The 23,412-nt window shown below is 48.8% G+C and overlaps 9 protein-coding genes across 9 annotated transcripts; 3 read left to right on the top strand and 6 right to left on the bottom strand.

Annotated features, from left to right (window-relative positions):
• Window positions 1–2,466: 2,466 nt before the first annotated feature.
• AO090001000310 (uncharacterized protein) lies at window positions 2,467–3,672 on the bottom strand (the record flags this gene model as incomplete). The annotated part of the gene is made up of 3 exons (XM_023234491.1): window positions 2,467–3,143; window positions 3,262–3,523; window positions 3,589–3,672. 3 exons carry the CDS (start codon window positions 3,670–3,672, stop codon window positions 2,467–2,469), a joined length of 1,023 nt encoding a protein of 340 aa, XP_023089611.1.
• A 2,076-nt stretch (window positions 3,673–5,748) lies between these two features.
• AO090001000308 (uncharacterized protein) lies at window positions 5,749–7,179 on the bottom strand (the record flags this gene model as incomplete). The annotated part of the gene is made up of 2 exons (XM_001818793.3): window positions 5,749–6,549; window positions 6,637–7,179. 2 exons carry the CDS (start codon window positions 7,177–7,179, stop codon window positions 5,749–5,751), a joined length of 1,344 nt encoding a protein of 447 aa, XP_001818845.1.
• Window positions 7,180–8,392: 1,213 nt separating this feature from the next.
• AO090001000307 (uncharacterized protein) lies at window positions 8,393–9,162 on the top strand (the record flags this gene model as incomplete). The annotated part of the gene is made up of 2 exons (XM_001818792.3): window positions 8,393–9,055; window positions 9,109–9,162. 2 exons carry the CDS (start codon window positions 8,393–8,395, stop codon window positions 9,160–9,162), a joined length of 717 nt encoding a protein of 238 aa, XP_001818844.1.
• Window positions 9,163–11,321: 2,159 nt separating this feature from the next.
• Window positions 11,322–13,640, top strand: AO090001000305 (putative MFS peptide transporter; the record flags this gene model as incomplete). Its single annotated transcript, XM_023234490.1, has 8 exons — window positions 11,322–11,565; window positions 11,614–11,727; window positions 11,785–12,029; window positions 12,089–12,408; window positions 12,507–12,640; window positions 12,692–13,123; window positions 13,194–13,421; window positions 13,591–13,640. The coding sequence occupies 8 exons, from the start codon at window positions 11,322–11,324 to the stop codon at window positions 13,638–13,640; spliced, it is 1,767 nt and encodes a 588-aa protein (XP_023089610.1).
• Window positions 13,641–13,899: 259 nt separating this feature from the next.
• AO090001000304 (HIG1 domain-containing protein) lies at window positions 13,900–14,802 on the bottom strand (the record flags this gene model as incomplete). Its single annotated transcript, XM_001818790.3, has 2 exons — window positions 13,900–14,644; window positions 14,762–14,802. The coding sequence occupies 2 exons, from the start codon at window positions 14,800–14,802 to the stop codon at window positions 13,900–13,902; spliced, it is 786 nt and encodes a 261-aa protein (XP_001818842.1).
• A 652-nt stretch (window positions 14,803–15,454) lies between these two features.
• AO090001000303 (transcription factor SPN1) lies at window positions 15,455–16,923 on the bottom strand (the record flags this gene model as incomplete). The annotated part of the gene is made up of 4 exons (XM_023234489.1): window positions 15,455–15,710; window positions 15,765–16,243; window positions 16,306–16,388; window positions 16,464–16,923. 4 exons carry the CDS (start codon window positions 16,921–16,923, stop codon window positions 15,455–15,457), a joined length of 1,278 nt encoding a protein of 425 aa, XP_023089609.1.
• A 1,166-nt stretch (window positions 16,924–18,089) lies between these two features.
• AO090001000301 (putative nucleoporin) lies at window positions 18,090–19,672 on the bottom strand (the record flags this gene model as incomplete). The annotated part of the gene is made up of 4 exons (XM_023234488.1): window positions 18,090–18,197; window positions 18,253–18,931; window positions 18,964–19,033; window positions 19,201–19,672. The coding sequence occupies 4 exons, from the start codon at window positions 19,670–19,672 to the stop codon at window positions 18,090–18,092; spliced, it is 1,329 nt and encodes a 442-aa protein (XP_023089608.1).
• A 590-nt stretch (window positions 19,673–20,262) lies between these two features.
• AO090001000300 (coiled-coil-helix-coiled-coil-helix domain-containing protein) lies at window positions 20,263–20,980 on the top strand (the record flags this gene model as incomplete). Its single annotated transcript, XM_001818787.3, has 4 exons — window positions 20,263–20,282; window positions 20,381–20,608; window positions 20,686–20,818; window positions 20,882–20,980. The coding sequence occupies 4 exons, from the start codon at window positions 20,263–20,265 to the stop codon at window positions 20,978–20,980; spliced, it is 480 nt and encodes a 159-aa protein (XP_001818839.1).
• A 334-nt stretch (window positions 20,981–21,314) lies between these two features.
• Window positions 21,315–22,620, bottom strand: AO090001000299 (acyl-CoA-binding domain-containing protein; the record flags this gene model as incomplete). Its single annotated transcript, XM_001818786.3, has 4 exons — window positions 21,315–22,209; window positions 22,277–22,349; window positions 22,409–22,522; window positions 22,605–22,620. The coding sequence occupies 4 exons, from the start codon at window positions 22,618–22,620 to the stop codon at window positions 21,315–21,317; spliced, it is 1,098 nt and encodes a 365-aa protein (XP_001818838.1).
• Window positions 22,621–23,412: the final 792 nt, after the last annotated feature.

Below are 23,412 nucleotides of genomic sequence, written 5' to 3'. Positions count from 1 at the left end.
AAAGACCTATATAAAGAATGGGGGTGTTAGCCATCATTTTCAATATTAACTTTGTATGTCCTTATATTCTATGTATAATTTAGGCAGTTCCGGTGATTGTATGTTTGCCACTCTGGAGTGTTACATTTCCGTATATGTCTTTCTTGAATGGAGAACAAATAAAGAAGCCAAGAAGCCAAGAAGCCAACAGTGATATACCGGTACTTTCGACCAACATTTTTGGGACTTATCCATTTCCTGAAAACATAACAATAGGAACGTTGACAGGCTATATCAGGTGAACATCTCCTAGAACAAAAGAAAACAGTCATCTTCTCATATCAGCTGCTGGAAAATGGAAGGAAAGCAGGTACATACCGGATCCTTCAATCTCAACTTACAGGAATTCTGTATTCCCCGGCTGAATGTCTATGGAGACAACATCTCTGCCAATGACCCCAATACACGCAGAGCAACTAGAACGTAGATAGAGACTAGTTGTGCTTATTCCTTGTAGCTACGTGACGTATACAACATTCTTGGGAGAATAGCTACAGAGAAAACTATACAGTCAATGATGCTAGCTAATCTGTGGTGATACCCATTCAATAAGGGAGCTCTGTCCCATGATTCCGGATTATATCTGTAGACTTGGAATGTTACGCGAGAGACTGAGGGTTAGTTCCGTCATATATCCTCATGACAGGCCTGTCTTCACTATATATGGCTGGGTGAAAACCTGTGACCTTGCATGTATCACTATCTGGAACTGTGATGGTCGTTCACAGTACCATCTGATAACTTTGCAACTTGACCGGTCAGATTCGAAACGCAACTGATTCAGAATGTAAGTCTATATGAGTGGAGCTTGAAGCTCAAATCAGACAGAGACTTGATTGGTTGACGGTAGATACAGCTTGGACATCATCGAAATGACTGACAATCTTCAAAATGAGGACTCAAATGCTAGAAAGGCAGACATAGGTATTGTGCTAACCCGGGCCGAAATCGTGAGACTCAGCAACGCCGGCCAGAAGAGCAAAGACAAGAGGGTAGCGCTTGATCCTGGTCTGCAGGCAATGATGGCAGCTGGGGATTCTGCCAAGCAAAACAGGACGATAAAGCAATACGGAAAGGAGGATAGGATGAAGCAGCGTGAGGGAGAACAGGACTGCACAAAGCTCCTCCCGAAGGAAACTGGAGAGCTGAAAGGGCAGGGTTCTGAAAGAGGCGCTGACCCATAGCCTTTGTTGCTGAGCTTATTATAACCCTTTCCAACCCCTGACCATGTTGGATGCCATAGTCCTTCTTGTCTTCCAACCCCCGCTGTGAAATGCTCACAGTATCCTTATCCTAGAACGCATCTTGCTTCGCACTTCTCTCGGTGAATCTCGGTTGAAGACACTTGTCAAAGAGTGAACATAAAAAGCAATACCCATGATATGTGATAGTTTCAATGCCATCCGACGGTTATCACTGTAGCTATAATGTTGGTATTGCTTCTCCTCCGCTCTTCTGACCGACACTGCTGAGCCCCATGACCTCAGCCGGGGTTAGCACAATACCTATACCTGCCTCCCTAGCCTTTCGATCCTTCTTGTGTCATCAACCTCAAGCCTTTATATCGATTAAAGGCATCTTTCCCCTTGTGTCTTTTCATACCCAATCAATACGTTACAAGCACCAAGCCTTCCACCTCCTAATATCTCCCTTCTACCCTGGTGACGAGCATATCGCGGTGGGACCAGAAACTTAATATATGAGGGGCTCTTTTCGATCATAGTTGACTATAGAAGCAGGTCAGTCGCTGACAGCGGCAAGGATAGCAGGGATCCATCCAGCCTCGGCGGGGGACAAACCAAAACGTTAAAGTCGGGGATTGCAAGGTTCAGTCACTTCAATCCAGCTACTCTTGCTGTTGAGGAGAGTAGGAAATTAGGTTTTCTCCTGGTAGTGACTAAGTTGATGGAGGGTATTCGCTTCTCTCTCCTTGGTGGAATAGTATGCTAACTCTCCGCCAAAGGATGTCGTTATTTTTGACAAGAGGTGTCAGATTAAGGAGAAAAGAAGGTATTGTCTGTTGTGGGGAGAAGTGGGTTTTATAAAGGTACGAAACAAACCATAAATCTATGGCCCTTGTACAACCCCAACTGCCTCTGAGACTCGGCCTGCGAATCAGGTTCTTTTCTGAGAGAATGTAGTAGCTGCTATTCTGTCATTCACCTTTGACAGACATAGAATGGTGGGGATTGGAAGAGTGGGTGGAGAAGGAAACGCTTCTAAGCTCAGGTGGCCATGCTCTTTGTCAAAGAATAAGCACGGAGCTGGAGTCTTCAACGTCGTAAAATAATATAAATACCATTTGCCCACTTAGCAGAACTAGCTGCTATTATATGATGCTATTCATCAATCCACACAATGGATGCATGGATCCATCGTAGTACTTTCTTCAAAGCACTGCCCACCACATAGGAGCCTAACTGGAATCTAAAGCGGCAAACCTGACTCAAAGAACCATTTCTTCAACTGCTCAATACCCTCGTTATCCTTATACACCTTCTCTGCCTTGCCATCGAGGACCTCTTTCAAGTAGCTCCTGAAGCTCCTCGGTTCAAAATCCGGATACAACTCCCTGGCATCCAAGTAACCCAAATACTTCGCATACTCCGGCCGGTTATCACCCCGGATAGCTTTACTGAGGAAATATTGAAACATGGTCAGCGCAAGACGGGCGGGTATATTTTCTGGTTCCTTCTCGAGAGTCTCTTTAAAGGTCGCAATGGCCGTTTCAATTGTCTCAGCGGACATGTAAGTGCGTTCTATCTTTTCGCCGCTCATCTCCTCCATCATGTCAAAAATCTCGTTCTGAGTCAGCACGTCGGACCATGTGTAGACTGATCGATTGAGGGTGCGGGGGTCGGCGATAATGCGCGCGACGAAGGGGCCTATGTCACGAAGGTCGGTGAGGAGGTTTGGTGCGTTGCCGCCTGCGTGGATGGTTGTGTTGGGCGCATACATGGAGGCGTAGTCTACGCGGCCGGATGGAACAGTTGGAAAGGAGACCTGGTGCCAGAATCCGACGTCGATGATGGTGTAGGGGAGGTGAAGCTTGCGGATATGTTGGTATATCGCTTCTTTCTGTGGTATAGCTGTTAGCGACTTTCCTGTAATCCAGGTCGTTGATTGACACGAAAGGGGCTATCTTCCGTTGCTGGAGGCCAATCCTGAAGCTCAACATGGGTTAACTGGGTAGAAATACCTCATCTCTCAGACGGAACACACCACCCGGCGGACACACAGTGATAAATGCGCACGGCACAAACCGCTTCACGCCGGCCTGCTTCGCAGCGGTGACTAGATTCTCCTGAGCGTGCATGCTCAAGGCATCGATGGCACTAATCACAACATCGAAGTCACGGAGGATGCTAGCTAGATCATCCACCGGGCCGGTGATATCGGCAGCGATGATCTTCACATCCCGTTCGGCCACAGCCTTCACTTTCGGTGTTCCAGCTGACGAAGGACGAACCAACGCAGCGACTTCCTGAGTAGCGAAATGATGTTAGTGCTAGAAATAGACATGCCGGTTTGACTGATCTCTTCGCATACATATTCGCCGTGCTCAAGGAGTCCATTAAGGATAGAATTGCCTGTCTGGCCGGTGGCACCCAGGAGGAGTACGTGTTGGGACATTATATCGAACTGATTAATACGGAATGCTGTATTAGGCTTGGATATTTTCGATCAAGCGAATTTGAGTGTTATGACTTCCATGGCGACCAGATAGAAGCCCTTTTTATTGCCTCTATTTGGACGTTAGGAAGCATTTGTCAGTCGAATATCTGTTTTGGTAAGCAGATAACAAATCAAACCAGCGGATGAGTCTTGATATACTCTCGGTTTAGTTATGATACTTGATCCGAACCGAAGGACTGTTCGGATGCCGGATGCATAGATCCCGCGACACGGAATCCATCTACCGAGATCCCCGCATGAGCTATAGCTTTCATCTGAGGTTAGTCGAATCGCGCAATCTAAGTGGGTTTGCTGTCGGCAAGTTAACGATATAAGATACGGAAGAGATTCCATTTGCTCCGAGGCACAAAATGTGGCTAAATAAGGGTACGCAAAGCTTGACATAGCTCATACACCATAAGACAGGATAGAGACCCAGGTATCGGTGCTGTGGAATCTGCAAGATGATGAAGGAATAAAGAAAAGAAATTGAGTAAATAATTGAACATAAACAACGCGTTTATCAATCCAACGATGTGTTTCCTACTACATGACCCGCATATCAGGTGGAGAGCACAACATATACCTTTTCAGTTGATTGAGGATATATGCGTTCAACAACACACACTTCTGTATATCTTCCATAACTTACTCAGCGACAACAAAGCCAACTATTTCATTTGAAGTTATTCCAGTAAGGACAGTCAACGATATAGCCCTTAAAGGTACCGTACCTTAGGTATACTACAACCCGGAAGTGGGTCCTGAAGGGAGGGCCATAGCGTGTTAGGACAAGATCGTCTCGGTGGAGAGCATGGGATACCCGAAACAGCATTTGATCGATGCTCGACATCAGGAGTGGGTCAGGATACAAAATTCTTTGGAGAAGTGGGTACTGTCACGAAGTGAATAGGACATTTTATCCCGCTCCAACGCAAGAATTCTGTAGATCAGTGGTCCGCTAGTCTCAGGTACTGCAGGTCATAATTATACCAGAAACAATTGTTCATACCAAGTCGATGTTGTTTATCGATTTTAACGTGCCTAATCGTTCAGGAGTAGAAAGGACTTACTGGTCTTTCTCCCTTGAGGCGATAAAACAATGACGCGACTCTGAGTTCAGTGCCCGTGCCCAGACAAGTTGATCGCTATCCCATCAGGGTCCGTTGGGAGTGATCGACAGCTTAGTGTATGTGCCAAGGGGCCCGGATGTGGTGCAGGGCTCTACTATAACCAATTAAATGTGGACGGCCGGGTTGTTACGACTACTCGAGACGCGGTCATGGATCATAGTCAAGATTTATGCAAGGAGATACATTGTCGGACTTGGCTTTCGTCAGTCACTTGCAAAGTAACTTCCAAAAGATTATGATGTTTTCCCTTATGATGTGAACACTGCAGTTCAGAATAAGCTCCTTGCAGCCCTACTGTACGATTTATTTTGAAAGCATCAGTGAACCTTCATCAGTCAAAGAAAGCCAATGCATTATCAAACCTCCCCAGGTGCAATAGTGAAAGCCATGCTGAGGCTTTATTGGCGTTCAATAATCTTACCTGCCTGATTCTAGACTCTCAAGTGAAGCAAGAAGTACTTGAAGTATATACAGCGATGAAGAAACGTAATGTACACAAATGATGAGACGTCTATAAAAATGTCGTAGTGGAAGAAAGAAAATAGGAGTCGGCTGCGTGCAAAAGATAAGCCCTGTCGAGGGCGAAGTCACTTCTCTATTCCCCTTGTTGCCGAATGGTGAAGATATCTGTTGAATAGATCGTGTGAATAGGTGGGCTTATGCTACACCTCGTGCAGCTAGGCAATCGCTATACTTATGTCAATTGTGCAGACTTCGCCACCGCCCGCTAAAACGACCTCTGGCAGCTCGGTGAATCCCCTGCATCCGAGTATGATATTCCATCGACTGCCGTGGGGCTCTTTGTGACTTAACAATGGTCATCCTGGGATGTGGTATTGAGAAAGCCTTGCCCTCTGATTATGAGCAATGTTGACAGTTTGTGGATGGTCAGCCGAGTCGATCACGATCGACACATGCTAACAAGATTTTTCGCACGTGGCACATTGATTCCCGAGGTTTTACCTTCAGCCTGTTCTCCTGGTACCATCCAGTTGCTGATATGGCAGAGCTGTTTCTCCGACTCCCAGGTCCAAGCCAAACAAGACTTTGAGTAGTTCTGGCATATCTGGATACATCTCTGAGATGTTGAAACTTCATTGACGGTCATGGTTGATTCATCCAGGCCTCCGACGTGGTCCCAGTCCTTTCGGCCTGACTCGAGTACCGGCGAGTCCAGAGAAGGGGCACCGTAGATATCCCATAAGTCAATCCAAAGAAGAACTTCATCTGTATGCTGGAACCTCCGACCGACATTTATCATTTCTGAAGGAGTTAAACTATGGAAAGAGATGATCGGCGCGCACAAGCGGTCTTCTGTGACCCTTATGGCTCGAGGTGGGCCCCCATTGAAAAAGATGGCGTATCGTTCGTCGAGATAGATACCTAATTTGAGCAATGTCGTCGCGAGAAGTTTATCGCCCCACGTTTCTTCGAGAGACTCTAGATGGGCCGAGGTAACCACTTCGCGGTGCGAGAAAAGAAGACGCATTGTGGCTTGGGATAGGATCACGGAGGATCCTCCATGTGCAAAGCGGCCTTTGTAGTCCCCTACCGCGTTGCCAACGTATAGGGGTACTTCAGGATCAAGATGTTCTAGTAACAGCTTGAGGGCGGGCTGCATGAGATACGTATCGTCGTCGGCCATAATGTACCACTTTTTATCCGGCATCTGGTCATAGCATAATTCAAGGCCGGAGATAAACTATTACATGTCAGCCTTCCACGTCGACTAATGAGGTATCACATCGATGTGAGACGGAACGGAAGTTTAACAATCAGGGCTAGGTACCTTTAGAGCGTCCAGTTCCCACCCGAACGACTTCGATAGTTCCTTTGCGATGTCCACATCGCCGTTGGAGATGGCAGTGCTTAAGTTAGAATGCTTCATCAGTCGTGGGTGCGCCAGTTCTGCAGACAAGTATCCCTTTTCCAGCATCCAAGCCACGAGGTCAGAAACTGGTAGGCGCCGGCCATTGTAGTTAAAAAGTTGTCCTGAGGGTGTCGCGAAGTCGCCAACAAGAAGGAGGTTGTTGAATTTGTCGTGCTCGTGAGCTTCCAACCAAGCGGCAATGCGATCCTTTGTCCCAAATCCCGATTTCATCAACACAGCAACATCGTCCGATAGCACAATTGGGAAAGTTGAGCGTTCTGAGAACCACCAACGGCCCCCAAGGTAAGAGGTGAGGGCGGTACCAAAGGCTGTAACATTAAAGCGAGCCGATAGCCGGATAGGGTGGTCGTAGGGTAGAACGATCCACAGCAGAAGCACAAGTGCTAGGAGGTATAGGAGCACCCGCACGGGGCGAGACGCACGTTGCCGCCATATTTTCATACCGACGGACTTCAGGGGTGAAGTGTCATGAAGTGGAGGTAGGTAGGAATCAGGCAGCAGAACTGGGCGTTGATACCTACTCAAGTAGTAGTAGGACTAGCGAACAGCTGACTACGCAGACAGTGAAGGGTTGAATGCCTTGGTAGTGAGAAACCACAGCCAATCGTTATGACATAAAGATGAGTGGTTAACATCGAAGAGCTACTCCGTAAAAGAAAAATAGATTAAAAAGGCTTAAAAGAGAGACACTCGCCCCCCACTCGGATCTCCGTCGAGGGGAATTTGGAACAAGTCAAACAGTCAAACGATGGGTTAAATTTGAGACATTCCAGCTGTTTTCGCGTTAGCATTGTTGCAAGCGTCTTGGCTTTCCTCAGCCTCTCCGCTTCTATTTCTGGTTTTCTCCAGCATTGGATAAATACATGGTTGTCATCATAATGGGTTTTCTAGGGCATAAGCATCCAAAAGAAATTTTCTTTTGAACAAATAAAAAAGGGCCCAAGATCGACAAAAGGAAGGGAGAGCCACCCGTGTACCCGGGAACACGTTCAGGGCGATTCCAGTTCGTCTGGGTTTGGGTTTGGGACTAGTCCCCAAGTGGATCAGGGCAATGGATCGGTCACGGGGTTTTGTGGCTGGGCGTGGGAGACTGCGAGTATGGTTTGTTTGCACATATGACACCGCCATCTCTCAGAAACATGAATAAGCCGAACGGCAATCGTTCAGCCTCTAGGTCTTATAGACGGAGTACTCCGTATATATACATCTATTTGATAGGTCAAAGTTACACGACTCTTGTGCCTAGAGTGGTCTGATTGGAAACTATGTAAGCTTATCCTGCAAGTACTCTGCAATGTGTCAAATTGAGGTGTAACTCCGAATCTATCCTCCTTAGTAGGAGGCCATATCACAACCGAACGGTCTTGGCAAGTCATGTATCGCATTCCAGACCACTTGTCTGGGCAGGTATTCTTAGACCTGGAAAGTAGGTCAGGCCATGGATGCCCTGATTGGTGGGCCCCTTCCAAGCCGGATGGGGTAAATACCTTTACCACCTATGAAGTCATCGGGGGGCGCCGGGCTGTGCGCGAGTGATTTATGGGCTTATCACGTCCAACTCTCCGCTTGATTATAAACAAAGCTGCCTTCCCCGCAATCGCAGCACCTCAGAACGCAGGGCAGCCCAATTCCCCCTCCAACCGCCAGCAGCACAATGTCCACCACCTACGTACTACCACCCCTGCAAGCTCCGTTGGCTACCGGATGCTCTCCCCGGATTCGCAGAGTTCTGAAAGCTCCCCAGCGCCCGATCGCTCTTCGAAGAGAATATATGACCGAAGCTAAATCTCTCCTCACATTTCGACCCCAAGGTGACCCAAAATCTGCGATTGGTTATAGCATCCAAGACGATGACGGTATAGTTCTGTTCACAGCCTCCGGTCGGAAATTCAACGACCGCCCGTGTCGGGAGTTCAGAGATTCCTCGGGCCTCCCTTTGTTCGAGATCTACAGAAAGTCCTTTAGGAATTCCTGGTCCATCTCCCTGCCGGGGAGTAGTAGTGCGAAGATAGCCACCGTTAGTCCGCGACGAACGTCTGGTATATCTGGTTGGGGCGATTTCACCATCACATTCGACAACGTCGCAGCCTTCGAATCCAAGCGTAAGGAGGATAAGGAACTATCCCTAGAGGTCCAGAGTCGCGGGAATGTTTTAGCATTATATGATATTGTGGATGGTGATAGGAAGGTAGCGGAAGTACGCGAGAGTATACAACACAACGAGAAGTTGGCCTTGATGAAGCGCTTTCCTAGTTCTAAGCATGGCTATCGACCGGTCCTGGATATCATCATAACTGCGCACGTCGATCAATCACTAGTATGTAACTTGCGCAAACTTAGCGATGGAAAATTGGCTGACTGTGTCTCTAGATTGCGGCTGTTGCAGTTATCATATCCGACACGGTTTTCTCTGCGAATGTTTGATCGATGACTTTATGACAACGGGAATTGGAGACAACACTAACTCTGAAACTTCCTCCTTAATATATGGCTGCTACTGCCTTAAGGAGTCCAAAAAGCTGTGCGTAAATGGCGGCTACACCACCTGCTACCTGCTCAACACTTACTTCTGCCCAACCTGGCGACACTCATTAAACGCGATGACCTGAACTCACTGATGATTTCCCATATCTACTACAACATAAGTATGTTGGTTAGCTCCGTCTGTAACATTCCTATCATTTGCCTACACGAATGAGAGTTACTGCGTGAGATGAATATAAATAGTTAGCTCACTAAATGAATGATGACTGATATGACCAGCACACTGCTCGAGACTTTCGTTCTCTTTATCTTGACATAGGCTATAGTTCTATGCTTACTCAGGCTAACCATTACAAAGGATACTCAGAAATTTTCAAGAACGTCGTGAATGCATGGTACCATCGCCCTTATCAGGGTTGATGGTAGCTTGGAGCTCCCCTTAGATCTGGCGTTAGGCATACATGGTATTGATATATGACACGCTACAATACATATACGGAAAGAAAAACCAAAGGACAAAGAAATACAGGGAACACCATCAGCGGGGCACCTCCAAGACGGCTGGGACTAGACGTGTTTTTCTTAGCCCAAGTTACCGCTAAGTTTCCTTTGTTTATATCTCCTCCGTGGTATCTTGCTGGTATGTATGCCATCCGTCGTAATAATCAACCATCCAATCGGACAATATCTTCATACGTTAGCCACTTATAGCTAACCTTGGCTACCCTTTTTCTAAATTCCTTCCCGCTCATCAATATAATGACCTATAAGCTGTGTTCAGGTGCAACCGTAGGTAGTATGATGCCTCATCTATTGGCTTACTCGAGTGATTTCTTGTGTATCTTCCCTAAACAGTTATCTATCTATGCCATTCCAATTCATTTTAGTAGGACTTTTTGATGAACAGCCAGGCAGGAGTTGTATTGGTAGCTCGGCAGATGGTTGCCAACGAGGGCCTTCCAACTCTAATGGGGTTTACCCTTATTGTGTCATTATATATAGCAAATCCAGGTGCATGATATATTACTTTGATGTCAAGGAAAACCAGTCTTCTGGTTCTTGGGAATGTCGTTGCATATTAGGCCCTAGGACCATGATTACAATAACAGTTTAGGCTGGACATAGCTGGTCCACGCAGGTGATCACGGGTCAGAATTAGTAGGATCATTCACTGATATAGCCTCAAATCAATATCCCGCCTATTATTGAACGTCTTTTCTCGCTGTGTTACCTTGGGAGACCAACGATGCTGGTCCATACCAACACTTGCAACGTCAAACATAAGGTGTCTTCTTAATCGAAAGATGACTAGATAAAAACATTCCAAGAGTTCCAGGCCTTCTTTGTTGCATTCGGGGATCATGGACATTCTCAAAGTAGGCCTGATATCCGGAGAAACCTGACATTTGTATGATAGCTTGGCCACAAACTTCCCCAAGAGTGCGGAGAAACTTTAGACTGAGCATGATTCAAATACTGACTAGACCATCAGCGAGTAGCCGTCTCTAGGTTCCCATTCACCAAGCAGTGGCGTTTGCGTTACCTTCAACCTCCTAGATATGGAATTCAAACCAATTGTCAGGTCACGGGTAGACCTGGTATCTCTTCTCAATGGTCATAGCTCAATACCGGACGAAAGACTAGCCCGTATATCAACTTCAGGTATGACACAAAAGTGGTAGCAGATACTAAGTAGTAATCTGTCCCATCCCTGGCTATTCGTAGAAGAACACTGGCCGATGCCTAGAATTGGAATATTTCTCTCCAATTAAATGTAAGAGGCCCATCTGGTGAGAGTGAATTTCTATATAAAAGTTTATTCCAGACAGGCACGAGATTGACTGCCATCTTCCCCAGGCACTCGACCCATCCCCCTATCCTCTGCCGACTCTTCAACTCCCTTCTTCTTTTTCTCTTGTGTTTTATCCTTCGTTCGCCCGAAGCTTGCCCTCGCTGCCTCTTGGGTCTCTTTTTCTTCTTCTGGTTCTAGAGTCACTCTTGAGCCCCTCGCTTGGTAATCTTTATCATCTCATTTTATTCCTGAACCGTCCTGACCTTCTGCTCAGTATTGTTTACCAGTGCTTCGCCTTGTCACAACTATGAGCGACACCATTAGCCGAGGAAAGTCTAATGCTCTTGAGACACTCAAAGCTCCCCTCTCAGAGCAAGAGACTATAGTGCTTTCGGCGGCTCCCTCTCCGCATGATGACGGCTACGCAACCCCAACTGGAGAGGAACTGGAGTCTCTTCGTCGTGTCGCTGGAAGTGTTAAATGGACTGCATATACCATCGCCTTTGTTGAGCTGTGCGAACGGTTCTCCTACTATGGAACCACTGCTGTTTGTATGTAGTCCTTTCGGTCGCACGAGATATGAGAATGACCCTCTTCAGTTGTCAACTTTATCCAACAGCCTCTTCCACCCAACTCAAGTACTGGTGCCGGCCATGCAGGACAGTCTGGAGCTCTAGGCATGGGCCAGAGAGTCTCCACAGGCCTAACTACTCGTGAGCTCCCCAATTGCAACGCCTCCTAGTGTGCTGACAATACTCTGACATTCGAAGTCAATGTTTTCTGGTGTTACGTGACTCCTATTATTGGTGCCTGGGTGGCCGACGAGTTCTGGGGCCGCCTGAAGACGATTCAAGTTGCCATCGCCTTTGCCATGGTTGGACACATTGTGTTGATCATCGCATCTCTTCCCCAGGTGATTGTGCATCCCAACGGTGCGTTAGGTTGCTTCATAGTGGGTCTAGTACTCTTCGGAATTGGTGTGGGAGGTTTCAAGTACAGGCTGACCTTTCTGATTGTGAATACCTTTATTGACACATTAATAGGTCGAACGTCGCTCCTCTAATCGCAGAACAGCACAAAGAAACCAGACACTACATCAAAAGACTTCCAAAAACCGGAGAACGTGTCATCGTGGACCCGGCTCAGACGATCACCCGGATCTTCCTGTATTTCTACTTCATGATCAACGTTGGCTCCTTGCTTGGACAGATTGTCATGGTGTATGCAGAGAAATATGTTGGATTTTGGCTCTCCTTCGTCCTTCCCACCATCATGTTCGCCCTCTGTCCACTGGTGCTTTATGTCTGCCGCAAGAATTATGAGGTCACTCCCCCAACTGGTTCAGTGGTGGGAAGGGCGTTCAAGCTCTGGGCATTCGCGCTCAAGGGCAGGTGGTCATGGAATCCTATCAGATTGTCAGTGGAAACTATTTACTCCGCACTAACCAGCTTAGCTGATACTTTGCAAACAGTGTCCAGAACTGCCGAGCAAGTGACTTCTGGGAGAACGTGAAGCCCAGCAACGTTCAGAGAAAACCAGTGTGGATGACCTTCGACGACAAATGGGTAGACGAGGTGCGCAGAGCTCTCAAAGCATGCGCCGTCTTCCTCTGGTACCCCCTGTACTGTAAGTAACTCTGGTCAAGGTCTCCAGGCATGTCTGTCTAACCAAGCTTAGGGCTGGCCTACGGACAAATGACCAACAATCTCACCTCTCAGGCGGCCACCATGGAGCTTCACGGTGTCCCAAACGACATCATCATGAACCTGAATCCGGTGACCCTCATTATCTTCATACCTATCATGGACCAGGTTGTCTACCCTGGAATCCAGAGACTAGGCGTCCAGTTTACCCCTCTGAAGCGAATGTACGCGGGGTACATGCTCGCCGCTATATCCATGGTATCTGCCGCCGTGATACAGCACTATATCTACCAAACGGGTAAATGTGGCAAGTATCCGGGCGAGAAGAGCTGCAAGACTCCTGCGCCTATCAATGTCTGGGTGCAAGCTGTGCCGTACGTCTTGATTGCTTTTTCAGAGATTTTCACCTCGATCACTGGGTACGAGTATGCATTCACCAAGGCGCCGAAGAATATGAAGAGCTTAGGTATGTTCTATAGTATATGACGTTGATATCAAGTGTTCATTGCATCTACTAATCTAAATCTAACCGATAGTGCAATCTATTTATCTCTTCATGCACGCTTTCTCGTCTGCAATCCAACAAGGCCTAACTCTTCTATCTACTGACCCCCTTCTTGTGTGGAACTATGGTTTCGTCGCTGTACTTTCCTTTATCGGGGGCAATCTCTTTTGGATTACGCATCACAAGCTGGATAAGGAAGAGGATGAGCTCAACAGCCTCGAGGCGTCTTCATACTTGGGCCGTGGGCCACGCGCTCAGAGTGAGAAGACCGATGTCTAGCAATAGCAAGATCTTGCCTACGGAGTACGGCATCAAGGTACGGTGTTCATGCGGATGTACCCAATATGCATTGTGAACATAAGAGACGATATGGTGGTTGTTGACGGAACATGTCAGTGCACTGGTATGCACATAACTGATTGAAACAGACAAGAGGATTATTGACATTCCAGGAGCTCACATAGTAAACAAGACATGACGAGGCATCAATTGTAGAGGAGATTCATAGAATACAGTACAACCAGTGTACACACAGCCGCTGCAGCACCATGTGAGCCACCCAGCAGAGAACAACAACAATCAACAATCAACGCCCTGCGCCACCCACAAAACAAAATCAGGACAAGAATCTATAAGCCCAAAACAAAAGACTTTTCAGTCCCCGCAAAGCAATGAAGACCCCCGATAACGCTTCAACCAAAGACACAAAGCCAAGGAAAGAGCCAACCACAACAGACTCACTGCTGCGTCTTCTCCTCCTTAACCTCCTTAGCCTGCTGCTGCTGTTGCTGCTGACCCTCCTTATGCAACTCAGGATGTTCCCAAACACTCTGATGCTTCTTCTTCAACCGCTCCTCCTCAGCAGCAACCATATCCTTCCAGAGATCACCCTGCCCCTCATTCTGCTGATGCCTAACAGGCTCCTCCTCAACAACAACACCAGACTTCCCATCAGCAGCCTCCTTCTCCTCCAACTTCTTCTTCAAAATCCCCTTCCCCTTCCTCTGATCACTGATCTCAAACGCCGCAGAAGCAACCAGAACCGCAAGCGTCAAACCCTGCGCATAAACACGCGCCTGGACAATCTTCTGCTGTCCACTGAGGTACGGATTGCGTCCCACCAGCACAAAACTCCCAATCATAGACGCCACCCACGTCGCGGTAACAATCGTATACTTCTCCTTCCTCGCCCACGCCAGCGACCGCTCCATGAAACTCATCCCCTGCAGCGACTCCTCGCGCAGCCGCTGCTCCCGGTTCTGGTACCATTGCTGGTCGGCGTTGCGCTCAACTTCGAAGTTCCGGGATGAGTTGTCGGCTGCGATGATGCCGACGAAGGTACCCGAGGAGGTGACGAGGAAGGCTTTCATGGGGAGCGTTAGGTTGCGGATTGTGTGGTAGCGGCGGGATGCGGCGAGGACGCCGGCGTAGCCGCCTATTAGACCGAGGACGGTGCCGATTGTGCCGCCTTTTAGGACTGCTCTGTTTTTTTATTTTGTTAGTTTGTTTTTCCTTGGGGATGGGGTGGGATTGAGGGGAGTTTGGGATGATTTGGAGGTGGGTTGTATATTGGGGTTGTATGGTGTGGTGTGGTCTTACCTGTAGTGAGCGTCTTCTTCTTCCTTGGTGAGGAGCTTCATTATGTGTGTTTGTTTGTAGTGTAGTTTGTAAGCGATATATTAATCAATTAAATGTGTATAATCTTCAACTGAAGAGAGGAGTAACTCAATCTAAAAACCAGAATGGAGAGTGAGAAGAAAAGCTATGGCGCAACGACGGATTTAAATAGCAAAGCGCACGAAAAAGACCAGAGTCGGCGATTGAGCAAAGGCCGTGACGTACCGATGAAAAGCAATTTAGGTGTTCGGGGTCTGCCGGGCAAAGCTCGGAAGGCCATGGGCGCAGCGAACTAAACTCTTTACGTGCGCATGACGCCAGACTTTCTCGCGCGAGAAGAAGCGTCTGAGTCAGCCGTTGCGGGTAATTTTGGAGCTTTCCGGATGGCATGATTGGCAGGTTACTCCTACCGACTTCGGTATGGGCTTCCGGAAATTATTCTGTCATTTTTTTATGCAAATATTGTTGGTTTGTTCTAGACTAATGACTATGACTTATCAATCCCTTGACGCCGGCACCCGAACCGTAGGTAACACTTTGCGATACAATCGGATAAAAACATAAGAAAATGTGATCGGCAAGACGAGAAGAAAAAAGAGAATAAAGAGAAAAGAAAATGGAAGTAACCATGCATTCGACATGTGGCAACATAATATGCATGAAACCGAAACGATCCTATCGACGCGATCCCTTCGACGCCGCAATCTGTCGTGCACGCATCTTTCGGAATCGATCCTCTCCACTGGCACCCAGTGGCCGCGCGAACTTGCTCTCCTGCACCATCGTCGGACGAGGCACGACAGTGTAGCTGGTATGTGTGATCTCGGCGCGGGCACGGTTCGCCAGACGAGGAGGAAGCAGTTCGCGAGCGCGCGCTTCTGCCGCAGTGGCCTGGGCCGATTGTGTAGTACGTTGAACTTTTCTAGACAACCTAGAGTTAGTTTCTGTTCCAGGTCAACCAAACTAGAGGTATTGGGTCACATACCGAGGATCGAACTCCGCTTCCTGGTAGACTCGCTTGGAGTAATCATCGCTACGCTGGAGGATAGGGCGCGTCCATTCAGCAAGCAGACGCTCAGCCATACGCTTGATGCCGGCTTCGGGACGTTTACTCCGGGTGTAGAACACAATCACCTTGCCGATTCCACTCGCAACAAGCGCCTCCTTGTTGATCGGAAGCTTAGCCAGCGAGGTCATCAAATCACGCTGGATATTGTAGGCCGGCAGCGAGCCGTCATCCAAAGGCTCCAGGAAGAACTTCACCGCCTCAAGCAGGTTGATTTCGGGGTCAACCAGACTGTTGACATACTGGTTTCGATTGAGTAGAGAGACCACCTCAGGCAGCATTTTCAACTTATGCATAGCGGGCTTGCCCTCCCGACGACTAATAGCGTCCATCTGAGCAGCATGGGTCATGCGCTTGCGCATATCCTCAATCTCGGCATCGGCCATTTGTTCCAGATCCTAGCAATATCAATTAGCACCCAACCACACAGTAGACCCAAAACATTAAACATAAAACATACAATACCATCCGCCTTGCGAAAACGCCTCTTAGTAGGCTTCTTGAGCGCCTCATCCATAGCACGATCCAAAGCCCTACGACGACCTACACCAGTTAGCCCCAACATCCATCACCCCAACCCCACCCCATCTTAAGAGAAAGGGAAAGGGAAAAACATACGAGTAGCAGGATCCAACGTCTCATCATCCTCAGGAGTGGGCTCCCTCCTCTTCCTCTCCCTCTTTTTCGCCTTACCATCCCCATCATCACCCCCCTCCTCCAACTCCCTCATCCGCCGACTCTTCTTCTCCCTCCGCCCCTCCCTCTTGCGCGTCGACCGCTCCCCATCCTCAGTCCTCTTCCGCTTATGCCGTCCAATAAGCTTCAGATTATCCTCATCAATCGCCAACTGCGGCCGGTCCTCGACGTCGACATTCTCAGGATCAAAGTCCTCGAACTGCGCCTCGTCTACCTCCGACAGAATCGACTCGTCATCGGACCCGTTGTCCTTTTCATCTGCTGCGTCCAAGTCGGCAGCGGCTGTTTCCTCGACGCCCTGGGCTTCGTCATCGCCGGCGCCGGGGGTAGGCGCTTGCACGGGGTCTTCCTCGACCGGTTTGATCTCTGGACTGGCCGACATGTTGGCTCAGATTATGTGGGTGTGTAGCGCGTGTATGTGTCGTAGACAGTGAAGTAAGTCGATAGCGCAAGGCGCTCGCTCCGTTGCTATTGCGACGGGAGAAACAGATAGATCGATATCTTTAATCGACCCTCTCTTATCTTCCTTTTCTCTTTCACTTTCTCTCCTGGCCAATATCGATACAAAGAAGTATAATCAAGAATCCAGTAAAGAGAAAGCCAAAACCAAAGTAACTGCAACAGCAGAAAAAGAAAAAGTAATCTGGCGTTCAACAAGAACACAAGTGACGGGACCAAAGGTTAAGTAAGTAAAGTCGAGTTGACCGCAGAAATTCCGCCTCCGCTGATGGTCCGTGCATTGGCAGAATCGTAGCCTTTCTTGAACTCATCATCGAACCCTTAGCGTACCTCAACTTTCCTGGTCTTCCATTGTTGTCATTGTCTTCACGTCACCCAATCCATTTACTTAATTTACCCTTTCTTAGTACAAGATGTTCGCTCCTGGTATGTTCTGTTTTCTATAACTAATTTTATTGAGGAGTTTCGTGGGTTGTTGGGCTAATGTGTCTGTGGTTTAGGTCAGGAAACGCTCTCGAAGGAGCAGATTAGAGTATGATTCTTTTTTCTCTTTTCCTAGGGTTATGAGGATCATTGAATATGAATGGGAATGCTGATTGCATGGGACAGGCTGGTGAGCAGGAGGCTCAGCAGACTATCCGCTCTGCCATTACCGGTGGTATCCTTCTATATCTCTGTGAGTCTTGTCTTTCTGTCTTTCTTGTCGGGACATAGACGAGCTAACAAGGGCAGCTCCCTTCGCTATCGATTTCGTCAAGAAGTTCCTTTAAGCGGTCCATAATTCGTACGGTCTACGTTATGACGGGGATTCATTAGACGGCGTCACTTTGTCTGTTTGCTCCTGCCTAGCCAACGGCAGATGTATTATTATTGTACATTCGGGTTATCACTGCGGAAATATAGAATGAAGATGGGGAAATGACAAAGTGTCGGTTTTTTGGGGGATTTTCTTCTTCTTTATCTAAGGGTTTCCGAATCGGATCAATTGCAAGATTACCAGCTCCTATAACTCCTTGCTCCCGGACATTCAACCTAAGCCATGGATTCCCCCCGAGTGTCACGATCAATCATAGCGTAGCGAGCACAAGGCTAGTGATCTACCCGGCCTTGGAGCTTCTCTGCCTCGTCGAAGTCCTTCCTCACGGACTCCAGTTCCTTCTGCAGGTGCTTGATCTGGGTATGATAGTCGTCCAATATCTAGAGGCTGTTAGTAGGGATCGAATAAAAGTAGTAGTGGAGGTTTGGTGCTCACCTTCTTAGCAGTCTTCATAGTCTGTTCATCCAATTCGTCATCCGCCTGGGCAGCAGCACCCGGGCCAGCCTTCTCCATCTCCAGCTGCAGGCGTTTCGAGTGTTCCCGGATCGCCAGCATTCGGGCCCAGATCTCTTCTTCGCGTCCGTTCAAGGAGGGATCGAAGACTGAGCGTTCCAGCAGGGCGAGTTTCTTCTTCAGCTCCTCCTCCGCGTCGTCCATCGCGTAGCCCCGGTTGCGTAGGACTTGGGTCTTTGCCGCAAGCGCCAGACACCGCTTGCTCAGGACAAGGTGCTTCCGCCGGCAGTCGGCTATCCTGACGGAGATCTTAAGGTCGTGGCGGGAGAGCAATTCGGTGAGACAGTTATTGATCTCGTGGAGGCGAGTTTGCATCATGGTAAGGAAGTCCTTTTGCCGCTGGGCTCTCTTGCCCAGCTCGAAGAAGCCTCTCACAATAACAGGCACATAGCCAGGTGCGGGCCTCTTGCGCAACGCTTCCTCCCATTTCGATTCGTCGTCGTCCGGTCCGGGTTGGTAGAATGGTGCCGCCTCTTCGCCGACATGGTTATACAAGTACGCTCGGAACGGGGAATTGCGGCTGGCAGTGTCCCATTTATCCTTGACGATCGCGATCTGTGTCGGAACAGTCCGATGTACTACGAGAGTCAGCGCAATGCATCTTCAACAATAATTCGAACAAACAGAACTAACCTCCAGTGACGGCGCGACCAGGCGACCAAAGGCTCGACCCCGGCTGTTGCACCGACTGGCCCAATTGAGGCTGTTGTTGTTGCTGCTGGCCCTGTTGCTGTTGACCACCTAGTAGGGTGCCTCCAAATAAACTCTGCTGCTGCTGCGGTTGCTGCTGTGTCTGACCTAATCCACCTCCGAAAAGACCACCACCCTGTTGCGGCGCTTGTTGCTGCTGTGTCGTCTGTCCTAGTGTACCTCCAAACAGACTGCCCTGAGGCTTCTGCTGACCCAACGCACCCCCGAACAATCCACCGCCCGTCTGTTGCTGCTGCGGCTGCTGTTGCTGTGTCGACTGGCCCAATCCACCAAAGAGACCACCAGCGGGCTTCTGCTGGGTGGCAGTATTCCCGAAAAGTCCGCCCGTCTGCGGTTGATTCTGTGTCGTAGTGTTGCCGAAGAGACCACCGCTCTGCTGAGGCTGAGATGTCGCTGTCGACGAACCGAACAGCCCACCGCTAGCAGGAGCAGCACCTGTCGCGCCCTGGTTCTGTGTCTGTCCAAAGAGACCGCCGCTACTCTGCTGGGTTCCCGTTCCGGTGGTGTTCGAGCCAAAAAGGCTTCCTCCAGTGGCAGCGCCGCCAAAGGGGCTGGGCTTATTCGCGGTCGTTGATGACCCAAACAGTCCGCCGGACTGCTGGGTCTGAGTCTGATTTCCAAAGAGAGACATTACGGTACGTAGCGGAGTGCGAGTCGGGGAAACGTCAAGCGAACAGGTCGAAGAAAAGTGGCGTGTTCAATATTAACACCCAAAGGTAAATAAATTAAAAATAAAAACCAAAGCTCCGCACCAAGTCTTGTTCAAGCAGATGGAAAGTCGGTCGACAGAGAATCGCAGATTGTCACCGTCCTCCGCGAAAGCAAACTCAGTGTCGGACCAATATCTCCGAACCGCACGCTGCAGCAAAGCAGCAACTTCGTAAAGGGTCGGGGTGCAGAACCACTGCAATTGAAACTGGCTACTGCATTCAATTCACTCGTTCACTTGTCTCGGGAGCTGGTTTGTTTTTCGCCGTGTCACGTGAGACAGCTCCAGCAGCAACAGGTCTTTTTCCTGCCTGAGGCAAGAAATAATATGACCGCGTCGGATGCGGGATCGGACACCTCAGGCATGAATATTACATAACTTCCCGCAACGGACCAATGACAGACGAGCAAAAACCGACCTCCAAACTCCAGCATCACCCGGACTCGTCCATCAAAGGCCCTCCTCACTATACGGTCTCCCAATTCCCCAATTCACGCTTACGACCAGACAAAATGGCGGCCCGAGAACCTCAGTATGTTTTTTATTTTCTGCCCACGGCCCCAATTGACGACCGCTACCGGTTGTTTCCGTGTCCAATCGAACGAGACGCTAATGCGGTTTCCATGATAGGTTCAACCAACAGGTCCTGGTGGACACCACGCCCATGCCGGCGGACATTCCCAGTGTCCAGGAAGTCGGCGCGACCTCGGCACCCCTGACTAGTGCGGCGTACTTTATCGGCGACAGGTGCAAGGCCTTCAATGATGACTACATGAAGTGCAAGCAGGAGGCCAATGGAAGGGGGGAGTTCGATTGTCTGAAGGAGGGACGGAAGGTGACGAGATGTGCTGCTTCTGTGTATGTTTCTTCTCTTCTGGTTGCAGAGCTTCAGGGAAAGTGGGGTAGGGAGAGGGTCGGTTGCTAATTGCTTGCAGTATCAAAGATATCAACACCCACTGCCTGAAACAATTCACCGCGCACTGGGAGTGTCTTGAGAACAACAACCACCATCTGTGGGAGTGCCGGAAGCCCGAGATGGAGCTGAATAAGTGTGTCTTTGACAAGCTGGTTTGTCTTCCGTGTTGAATGTCGGTTTTATAAAAGGTGGTGTGACTAATGGATTCCTTGCAGGGCCTCAAGAAGACGATCCCCGGCGCCCCCGAGGGCCAGACCCCGGTTCATCTGCGTCCCAAGCAGATTTATGCTCAGTTCCCTGGTCCTCAGTATTAGGTTTTGTTTTATGTCTGTCTGGTCTGGTCTGGTTTGTGGACTGTTTGTATGTGTACATATTAGCATAGGAATTGAGTGTCCTGGTTTCTCGGTCTAGTGTCGTGACTACATCTTCGATATGGGTATTGTGAAGGACTTGAGTTATTTGGCAATTGCAACGCGACTTCTATGCTAGAATACAGGGAAGCCTTGACTCTAACCAACACCAATCCAACCTCCTGACATTAACATGGCATGACAAAAGAAATCAAAGAACGAAAGACAAGGGAATCTAATCAGGATATATGAAGAAAGAATATGTACTCGAAGAGAAAGCAAAAGGAAAGCCCACCAACTAGGGGCATTTATGTACCTTGGACACCCGTCGAAGCCCTTTCAACTTCGACAACCGCGTCTTCACCTCCGCCCACCCGACCTTGAGCTTACCCTCCAGCCGTCGGTCCCCGCGAATCCGCATCCAGATCAACAACATCCCCAGAATAGCCAGGTCAAAGATGACCTGTCGAAGCGTGACCCAGACGAGCCATTTCAGCCACGCCCAGACACTATTCCGGCGGTGATGAGCCACGGCACGGGCTTCCATCTGCTCCCTTACCGCAGCAATCTCAGCGGTCATCTTGGTCAAGGCCTGCTCGACTCTGCGCCGCCACCGCCGACTATCGACATCCGGGGGTTTCTTGCCACGACCGCTGCGTAGTACAGCCTCATCAACATCATGCTGACTACCATCCTCAGTAGTGGCATGGTTATAAGAGCCATCATCATTGTCATGAGCGTCATCATCTTCGTCAAGATTATCCTGCGCCTCAGCATACTCCTCTTCCTCCTCCTCATCTTCATCCTGCCCCCGATTTCCAAGAGACCCTCGCCGTCGCTGAAACACCTCCTCCGGTTGACTAACCGGACTAAGCACCCGTAACCTCGAATCCCCCCGCGCCGTAGCAACCAAATGCTCATAATCCGACCGAGCCAAGCGACCCCCAATACTCGCATAACTCGGCTGCGAGTGCGACAACGGCGGCGCAACCGCCTGCACAGGACTCCCACTAGACGCCGACGACACAGAGGTATTCATCTTCACCTGATCCCAAACAAACTCCAGCTCCGAAACCAATTCCCTAGCCTCAGGCGTCTGCGACGCATACCTATGCATCGTCTCAATGAGAGTCGAGATGTATCTCCGTTTCGCCTCGGTACGAGATAATCCGCGTTGCGCGAACCATGCATCCCTAGTTTCTCATTCAGTAATCGAGTTGCGACCATGGAAAAAGAACGGGAGAACATGACATGACATACCACTTCTCACACTCCGCATACACGTCCGCTGTATTCCCGACCGGTCGGTCCATTACCCCCTCCACGTCGCCTTCTGTTTTTCCCCTGGCCGTTAGTATATCCTTCTGAGATAGAATTATGGTATATCCGTACCCATGCTTTGTTTGTACAAGCCATAGAGCTTCAATCGCTCGGAGGCGGGTGGCCGGGCGGTACCGGTTCGGGGGATGCGTTTAACGGTGTTGAGGGCGTGGACGAAGACTCGATCTGTAACAAACATCAATAAATATCAATTCACCAAATATCAAACCTCGAAGTAAGAAAGAAGGGAAGAAAGGAAGAAACATACCCACAGAGTCCGACATGGTGCAAAAGCTATGTTAGTACCTGTACTCGCTTCATGAGAGCAAAAGATCAGGTCCAGATAAGCACCGTCATGGATAACGATAGTAAACCCCCCAAAACAACACTCAAAAAACGAACGTCAAGAAACGAAAATAAAAAAGAGAACCATATAATATACAACCTTTTTCACCGGGCCTAAAAAGTAAAATCAACCCAGTAAACAAGAAAAAAAAACTCAAGAAAGAAGAAGTAAGTCGGGAGAGGGAGTGCCCGAAGTTTACAAGCTTTCCCCGGATTTCCGGCCAGCCACAGAACCAGAAGGCGAATTGAGCGAGGTTGGTTTGGCTTATTGCGCGTCAATGAGGGAGGAATGTGGGAATTGTGATCTTGCCCCTTTTTTGAATTGTGTAGGGGAGGTCCTGTTGTAGGGAGGGAGGGAGGAAAGAGGCAGTTGGTTAGGTAGTTAGTTAGTTAGTAGATCGGTGGTGGCCGTGACTGGCTGGTGGTTGATTGCTTGTTCGTGGGTGGAAAACTAACCGCGGCTCTCGGAGGTCCCTTTGGTTGCGCTGGGGGGCATGACTGTGATTGTTCTCTATTTGCTTGTGTTGGGGTCGACGCAACGGATACTTATCGATCAGGCCATAGATTGATTCTATCTATTTTATTCTAGTCTATATTTGTATACAGTTGTTCCTAGACATTATTATATTCATTACTGTTGTTCAATATTGATTGACTGATTGTATTTATTTCCATCAACATCAAGTCTGGTATATACATGTGAAAGACTAAAAAACCGAACTATACAAAAT

The sequence above is a fragment of the Aspergillus oryzae genome, chromosome 2, assembly GCF_000184455.2.
Source record: "Aspergillus oryzae RIB40 DNA, chromosome 2".
Classification (NCBI taxonomy): Eukaryota; Fungi; Ascomycota; class Eurotiomycetes; order Eurotiales; family Aspergillaceae; genus Aspergillus; species Aspergillus oryzae.
Note: the sequence above shows the minus strand (reverse complement) of the source record. Positions and strands in the feature narration are given on the sequence as shown.